Here is an 8,305-nt window from a genome sequence, read left to right as displayed (position 1 = left end):
GAATGCCCCTAGACAAAAGCAAACAATTTTCAGGGGTTTTTTGGGGTCCCTTTTTTTTTTTTTAATGTTTTTGCTTAGTTCATTTTTTGCATTTTTTAAATTTTTTGTTTTCAAAAGAAAATTAGCTTGCTTTTAAAAATATTTAAAACTCACTAAAGATTGTTTTGTATGTTTTTAAGTACAACTAAACATGTTATAACATACCAAATATGTTTTATTTGAATTAAAAATAAAATAAAAATAAAAAATAGAAAATAAAAATCAAAAGTGATCCCAAACAGCTCCTTAGCATTTCAGGATCGGGATATACTGAAAATTTGTTATCTCGTCGACATATAGCTGTAAGATGGGTGAATTACAGAAAGGTGTTGGGTTCTAGTTCTTCAATTTTCTGATTTAGTTATATGCTACTTTAAGGATGTTTTTGTTTTGGTTTTTAGTATAAGCTAAAATATGGTCTGAGCTTGTATTCATTACAAGGAAAAAAGAAAAAAAAAAAAAAACTGCGTGCAATGAAAGGCCTGCAGTGCTGCAATTATAATTTAAACAACGTTGTCATGATCATACCATTAGTTGGAGCATTATGGATCTGTTTTGTTTGAGGGAATTATTTGGAATCCATATTTGATTTACTTCATAATTTCATATTAGTTATTTGGTTCAAATGAAAGTAACTGGAAGATCAATTTAGCTAAAGGTATGATGATTTGTTTGGATGCAATTAGATTCCAATATTGAGTTCAAACTCCACGGTTCTTCCCAAAACTCCCTCTTTTATCTTGTTTAAGGACAACTAAATCTTTATGAATATATAAATGTTGACATTTGAATGGTTTACCTACTAATTACAGGGAACATGCTCCTTCGATCATCTTCATGGATGAAATTGATAGTATTGGTTCTGCTAGAATGGAATCTGGATCTGGCAATGGGGACAGTGAGGTGCAGAGGACTATGCTCGAACTTCTCAATCAATTGGATGGATTTGAAGCTTCAAATAAGATAAAAGTAACCATCTCTGACTTTGTTCAAATTAATTTTGAAACTTCAGTGAATCACACAAATTATTTGAACATTGTATTCGACAGGTTCTTATGGCCACTAATAGGATTGATATTTTGGATCAAGCTCTGCTCAGGCCTGGTCGTATCGATAGAAAAATTGAGTTTCCTAACCCCAACGAAGAGGCGCGTTTCTTAATTTTGGAATTGCTCTCCTTTGATGTGCCTAATTTAATCAATCTTCATATAGTTCTTTAAGCTCAATATCTGATGAAATGCAATGAAATACTAACTTTGCCTGAGATTTTTTCAGTCCCGCTGGGATATTCTGAAAATTCATTCAAGGAAGATGAACTTGATGCGTGGAATTGATCTAAAGAAAATTGCTGAGAAAATGAATGGTGCTTCTGGTGCGGAGCTCAAGGTATCATTCATGTTCTCCTCTTCCGCATTATAATAGAGTGCTGCTATATTATCTAAAACATTAAGATCAAAAAATAATTGAGTGGCTCATTTCTTTAGGCGAACCAATCAAAACTTTATGGTTTTGGGCAATTACATTCACATACTGGCATGCATGTGGTGCAAATATCCTTTTGAACTTGTTTAGCCATTATTGTTATGGCAGATTTACGAACATAACATTGAACACTTACTTATTTGCATATCAAATAGGGTTGGTGTAGCTCCAGTGACGGACAAAATTTAGAGAGTCATTTTAGATGGTTTGGTCACATTAAACGTCGACCATCTGATGACCTGATTAGGAGAGTAGATGTTTTAGATTCGACTTATGTTAAGAAAGGCAGAGGTAGACCTAGAAATACTTGGGTTTATTGTATAAAAAATGATTTTAATTTATTTAGAACTAAATGAAAATATGGCACTAAATAGGACGCAATGGAGAAAAAGGATTCATGTAGCTGACCCCACATAGTGGGATTAAGACGTTGTTGTTGTTGTATAGCACCATAATCTTTTATGTCATAAAAATATCACTAATATTAGTTTATCTACAACAAATTACATTTTTTGCTTTGATGTGTTTTGATGTGATTTTTACAGTAGGGTGTTTTATTAGTAAATTTGAAGATTGAAGTGTTATATAAATAGATATGAGCTATGTGGTTTGTACCCAAGTCCCCCTAATATTATAAGCTGGCATGTTGACTCTGTCAACATATGCACGCGAAAACTTAATGCAGGTGCCTTTGGGACCTTATGTCAGTGGGGATCAGTGTTTTTGCTGCTTAACTGTTCCTTATTTTTTATTTTTTCTTATTTTCTATCCTTTGCTGTTATATGCATGCCCCCCAATTCTTAGATATTTACATATCTACCACCTAAACTTTACATTTTTCCTCATCACATAAAAAATTACACCATTTTAACTTTTGAGAAGAGAAATACATCTTTTGTTGCATAGACCAGTAAAAATTGAAATTTAACATCAGAATCGAGTGGTATTGATGTAAATTGTCCTTTCTTTTTTGACTAGGTCTCTTTTGAGCAAGAGATTAGGAACACTGCATAATTGCATGATATTTGTATGGATATATTAATTTGAATTTCGTGTGTCAGGCTGTCTGCACAGAAGCAGGTATGTTTGCCCTGAGAGAGAGGAGAGTGCACGTTACGCAGGAGGATTTTGAGATGGCGGTGGCCAAAGTCATGAAGAAGGAGACTGAAAAGAACATGTCCCTCAGAAAATTGTGGAAGTAGTTTTCTCCTTAAAGTTAAACTATTGTGTGGATGCTCTGTTTTCTTTTGCTTACAAGGGGACAAGGTAACTGCTGCTTTGCTGGTATTAATGGAGTTCTTCTGAAGTTATTGGGCACTTCGAATAACAAACATATCTTTTGTATTTTTATAATGTTAGTGCGTTTGTTAAGGTTAATCGAGGAGATCCTGAAAGCCGATGCACAACTGTTCTGACAGGCTGAGTTTTTCCAACTTGGGTGTTGTGGAAATATTTATTATTGTTAGTATTTTTTTTGATAATTTGACTGAATACATTACATTAGTCTGTTAGCATTTGCTTTTAATTTTTCATACAGTATGTCAATTGCTATTGTGACTTTTTTTTTTTAATACGCACATCCAAATACATGCACACCACATATGTAAGGCATTGAACTCACAACCTATTGGTTGAAAGATAAGCTCTTAATCACTAGGTTTAGGCGGCTTGCATTCACTGTCAAGATTAGATATATTGTATATTGATTTGATAGAGATGGGGTCATGAGTTTAGTAAGCATTATTATCACCTAATTTGTATTTATTACATTTCCTCAAGCTTATTGCTAGGTTTGACTATAGACAGGTCAAATTTGAAATTCATTTAACCCTCCAAATCACCGACCAAAGTTTCTTAAGATATTAATAACTTGATCCGGACTTAATTTGACTCAATTAGATTGAATTTGCTACCATTGATTTATATCATTGAAACTGTCAATTTTGACCATACGTTTATTGAAATCGAAGTTTTGAATGATTTTTTTAATTTGAATCGAAATACTTGTTAAAAATTGCCTCAACTTTCTTGTCGAATGCCTTGTGATACGTGTCAAATGATAAATTTAGTAGACAACACATTAGTAATAATGGATGCAATTTCCAACCAAATACACAGATAGGAATAGCTCAAAGCTTCATTGTTAAATAAGTTACGATGCGGTTAACAGTTGCTAGTTAAGAAGAGCAAAGTTGATATGTGAAAAGAAATTCTGTATTACGATGCGGTTAACAGTTGCTAGTTAAGAAGAGCATCAACCCTAAGGTGATGAGGCTCTTCTCAATGAGATTTTTATCATTTAATGTTTGCATTCAAGGGCACTATTTTGGTACTTTTTTGTAAATTTTTGGATTAAAATTATCCTCATTTTTTTTTTTTCAGTCTTTTTACATGCATGCCACCAATTCTTATGTATTTATATATCTGCCACCTAAACTTTTCTTTTACATTTACGTAGCCTGGATGTAACCTGCCTTTGTTTATATCAATACCATTCAATATTATATTTAAAGTATGACCATCATTATCTTTTTAAAAGTAAAAGGTATAGGTGTAAACAAGCCGAACACAAGTGAGCCCGAGCTCAACTCGTGTTCGGCACATTTATATTTCGAGCTCAAAAAATGTGTTCGTGTTCGGCTCGTTGCTTAGCAAACCAAACACGAGTCGTTCACGAATAAAGAATCGTTTCGACAACCCTTATCACGTAGCCATAAAATGTTAAGCATTGGGACAAGATTTAAATATTATTATTTATATTAAAACATATTTGAAATCTAATTTAATAATGCTTATTCTATTTTTTTAATTAATACTTTTAATTGATAATAATTCTTTGTAGTATTGTAGTCAATTAATTTCAAAAAAAAATACTATAGTGTGTGTGTGCGCGTAATTGATGAATAGTATTTCGAGCCGAACACGAACGAACAAATCTTTGTTCGTGTTCGGCTCGTTAACGCTCGTTAACTTAGCGAATGAGCCGAACACGAGCTGTTCGCGAACAACAAGCCGCTTTGACATCCCTATTCATGTATACCAAGATGCTATAAATATAAATATCAAACATTAGCTGTTAGACACGAAAACAAATGAGAATTTTGTGGTATGTATATAAATTTCCCAGATTAAGCAAAGATTAGTTGGTAGGTATAGAATTACATAGAAATTGTGGTATTTATGTAGTGAATGCCCCTTTCTACTAATAACATACACTAAAACAAAATAAACAATGACAATTTCCACCTATAAATCTCCCCCTTACTTTCAACATCCATTTCAAATCAAAACAACATTCTTTCTTCTCTACTTTTTGCACTGCACTATCTCTTACAACATTCACCGGCATCTCTGGCTGCGCCGCCGGCGGTGCCACCAAAGTGGTCATCTAACGTAAATATCAGTCTAGTGATTGAGGGCCTCGCCCTTTGCACGTCCTGTACAAAGCTTGCAGGCTTCCACGGATCCATTAGTGCCGCTCCTCTTAGCGGTTTGTTCATCATCTTCAATTTAACTTTCAATTATTAGCATGCAAGTGTCAAAATGGTCCCAGACTCTTTATAGAGTTATTTTAGTCCCAAAATTTATAAAAATATCAATTTAGTCCCCAAGTTATTTTAATATATATTACATTAGTTCCCCAATAAATACTATTTTAGCAATTTTATAAACTCTGAGACTAAAACAACCTCATATAAATGTTCAGAGTACTATATTGTCATTTTCTCATTTACATGCATATTACATAATTATTATCTATTTAAAATGCACAAATCTCTAACATTTTTTAAAAGTGAGATATATTTTCAAGCATATATATTAAAGTATTATGTATGTAAATACCATAATTCAAGTATCAGCCCCTAACATTAATGGTATTTTTAATATGATTTAGACATCAAAATATCATATAAATAAACATAAACATTTAAATATCAAATATGGGATAAAAATTATAAATTTTATAGTTAGAAACTTTAAATATTTGTTGACATAATCCCCGCATTAAAATAAGACCTGAGAATTATCTGAAATTTTTTATAGATTCTGAAACTGAAATTTTCAGAATTTTTTTGACGCTTTACTCTGTATACAGAATGTACTGCAAGCCAGATGCAATCTTCACATACTACATCATAACATTCTGATCCAATCTTTTTTGGTAAAACTACAATCATAGCACACAATTCTAATGTATTTACATATATCACATCTAAACTTTCATATTTACATACAGACTATTTGGTGTTTTAAATCTAAGCATGCAAATGTGTGTATTTCATTTTAAAGAACAACAATAGATATGTGTGTCAATATAAAAGTTTAGAAGTGAAATATGTAAATACATAAGATATGTGTGCTATTTATTTACATATCTAGCATCTAAACTCTAATTTTTTACATTCATACAGCCCAAAATTTTCATCTGACATAAAAAATACCACCATTCATGCATAACATGATATGTATATAAAAATTGAAGTTTAAATGCCATCTAAACTCTAATTTTTTACATTCATACCGCCCAAAATTTTCATCCCACATAAAAAATAACACCATGCATGCGTAACATGATATGTATATAAAAATTGAAGTTTAAATGTTAGATATGTAAGAACATAGTAATTGAAAGGCATGTATGTAAATCTTACAAATAAATACTGAAAAAATGTACCTTTCACAGAGGCTGTAGTGAAGCTCCTCCGCTTCAAGAGGCCACTGGAGCATATATGGACCGTTGATCCTATTCTGTAAGAATAAGAAACCAACGGAGTTAGCAGCAGAAGTGAAGACTGGATGATAACGGCTATTTTATCATTTGAATTTCTAGCATTCCTCCCGAAACAATAGAGAGATGCAGAGTAAACAATCTTCTCCTCAACTAATAGGATAACTGACATTGGTATGAGCAACTTGTCCATACTGGAAGGTGAAAAATCTCTACACTGCCGGTTTCATCAAGTTCGAAAAAAATTTGCTATGAATCTCCACCAACCTCTAAAATTTGCAAATTTGACCCTACTCAGCAGCAATAATAATAATAACAATAGTAATAATAATAATAATTTTAAAAAATAAGTGCAGAGTTGTGTACTCATTAAAAAAAAGGGCGCATTTACATACATATCACCCAATTATTATGAATTTACACACAAATAACTAAATCTTATTTTTTACATTTATATTGTTGTGAAAAACGACGGCAATAAAGCGAAAAATATAACGAGTAAAATTGCACGCAAAAAAACAGCAGAGCGATACACAGATTTACGTGGTTCGACAAATTTGACTATGCCCACGAAGCTGCAGAGGATTTTATTTCTTCGAGGAATTACACCGTCGAGCGTCTAGACGTTTACAAGAAAATCTCTATTTTCTTCTCTCATTTCCTCTCTCTCTCTCTCTTTCTTCCTCTCTTTCTCTCAGCTCTCGAGAGAACTTGGTTTGGCCTTGCTTGGCTTTACTTGGCTTGGTTTGGCTTGTTTTTAAATCAAAAGAGACTATTTATAGAAATCATGAGAGTGGTAAGTGGGAGGTAGGTGAGCGGTAGGTGGGATGTGGTAGGTGAGCGGTAGGTGGGTGTGGTAGGTGAGCGATAGAAGAGATACTTAATTATGAAGCTAATTAAATTCGGTGGACCGGGTCCCCACATTACTCAACATATATCATCCAAATCTTTCATATCAAATAAAATATACCACCTTTTTAACTTTTAAGAAGTAAAATACACACTTTTCATGCATAGGTAAGGTGGTATGCATGTAAAAATTGAAATTTAGGTGTTAGATAAGTAAACAAAAAGGAATTGTTTAAGAGATCTACACCATTTCCCACTATGCAGCTTTATCCTCTTCATTTCAATCCTAACGCTTAACAATATGTCAACAATTACTATGACTTAACAAAATTTAGCATATATATCATGTCAAGTATGTTCTTTGGCTACCTGTAGCCAAAGAACCCATTTATTTCTTCAACTAATTTTAGCTGACATTCCAATAAAAACAAGATGGCTCACCATCAATCTTTTACGGCAGCAACTTAATTTTGATCCCAATAATCCCGATATTCCTCTCCCAGTCCAGCAAGAAGCTCCTTGTAGAACCGCCCATCAATCACTTCCTTCTGTCTCATCTCCCTCAGCAGCACTACAGCATCACCCGCCCTTCCTTGCCGGCAAATCTCCTCCACCACCGTTCTGCAAGTAATGAAGTCCGGGCACCGCCCCATTCCAACCCCCTCCCACATAACAGCCTCCGCCTCCTCCACCTCACCAGCCATTGATAAGACACTCACGAGCGAATTACAAGCCCTTGTGGTCGGAACCAACCGCTTCTCTCTCATTTCCACATAGAGTTCCTTAGCGTTCCGCGTTCTCCCCTGCGAACAGAGCCCGTGCACCAAATAGCTGTAGGTATGTTCATCCGGCACTACACCATAGATTGGAACCATCTGGTGAAATATACGAAGGGCGTCGTTGAGGTGAAGGGACAATACATACCCTTTGATCATGGCGTTGAGGGCGTATATGTCAGGTGCGACACCAGACCCTACCATCTGACGAAATAGGGAGCGGAGGGCGTCCATGTATAGATGGTGGATGTAGGAGTTCGCACCACGGTGGCCCAGAATAGCGTTAAAGAGAAGATGGAAGGTACGTGTGGTCGGCTGGGCGGCGGATCTGGAAGAGCGCATGATCTTGTAAACTCCGATGGCTTTTGAGACCCAACGTGCCTCAGAATAGAAATGAATTAGGGCATTGAAAAAGGCCTCGGGGAGGGAA

The 8,305-nt window shown here is 34.4% G+C and overlaps 2 protein-coding genes across 2 annotated transcripts in view; one reads left to right on the top strand and one right to left on the bottom strand.

The window, feature by feature from the left end:
- Positions 1 to 851: 851 nt before the first annotated feature.
- LOC110018836 (26S protease regulatory subunit 8 homolog A) lies at positions 852 to 3,000 on the top strand (the record flags this gene model as incomplete). The annotated part of the gene is given in 4 exon segments (XM_020716329.1): positions 852 to 1,008; positions 1,089 to 1,187; positions 1,315 to 1,425; positions 2,583 to 3,000. Coding segments are annotated over 4 exon segments (508 nt in total), but the record flags the coding sequence as incomplete, so codon positions are not given.
- A 1,630-nt stretch (positions 3,001 to 4,630) lies between these two features.
- The window catches only part of LOC110031171 (pentatricopeptide repeat-containing protein At2g27800, mitochondrial-like), a 4,219-nt gene continuing 544 nt past the window's right edge, over positions 4,631 to 8,305 (bottom strand). The window contains exons 2-4 of the mRNA XM_020734626.1: positions 7,541 to 8,301; positions 6,197 to 6,270; positions 4,631 to 5,024 (exon numbers count right to left, since the gene is read on the bottom strand). Coding sequence (XP_020590285.1) covers positions 7,564 to 8,301 — 738 coding nt within the window. The 3' untranslated portion in view covers positions 4,631 to 5,024; positions 6,197 to 6,270; positions 7,541 to 7,563. The remainder of the gene's footprint in view (positions 5,025 to 6,196; positions 6,271 to 7,540; positions 8,302 to 8,305) is intronic.

Source organism: Phalaenopsis equestris, unplaced genomic scaffold (assembly GCF_001263595.1).
Source record: "Phalaenopsis equestris unplaced genomic scaffold, ASM126359v1 Scaffold000001, whole genome shotgun sequence".
NCBI lineage: Eukaryota > Viridiplantae > Streptophyta > Magnoliopsida > Asparagales > Orchidaceae > Phalaenopsis > Phalaenopsis equestris.
The sequence above is the reverse complement of the archived record's forward strand: the minus strand, read 5'-3'. Positions and strand labels throughout refer to the sequence as shown.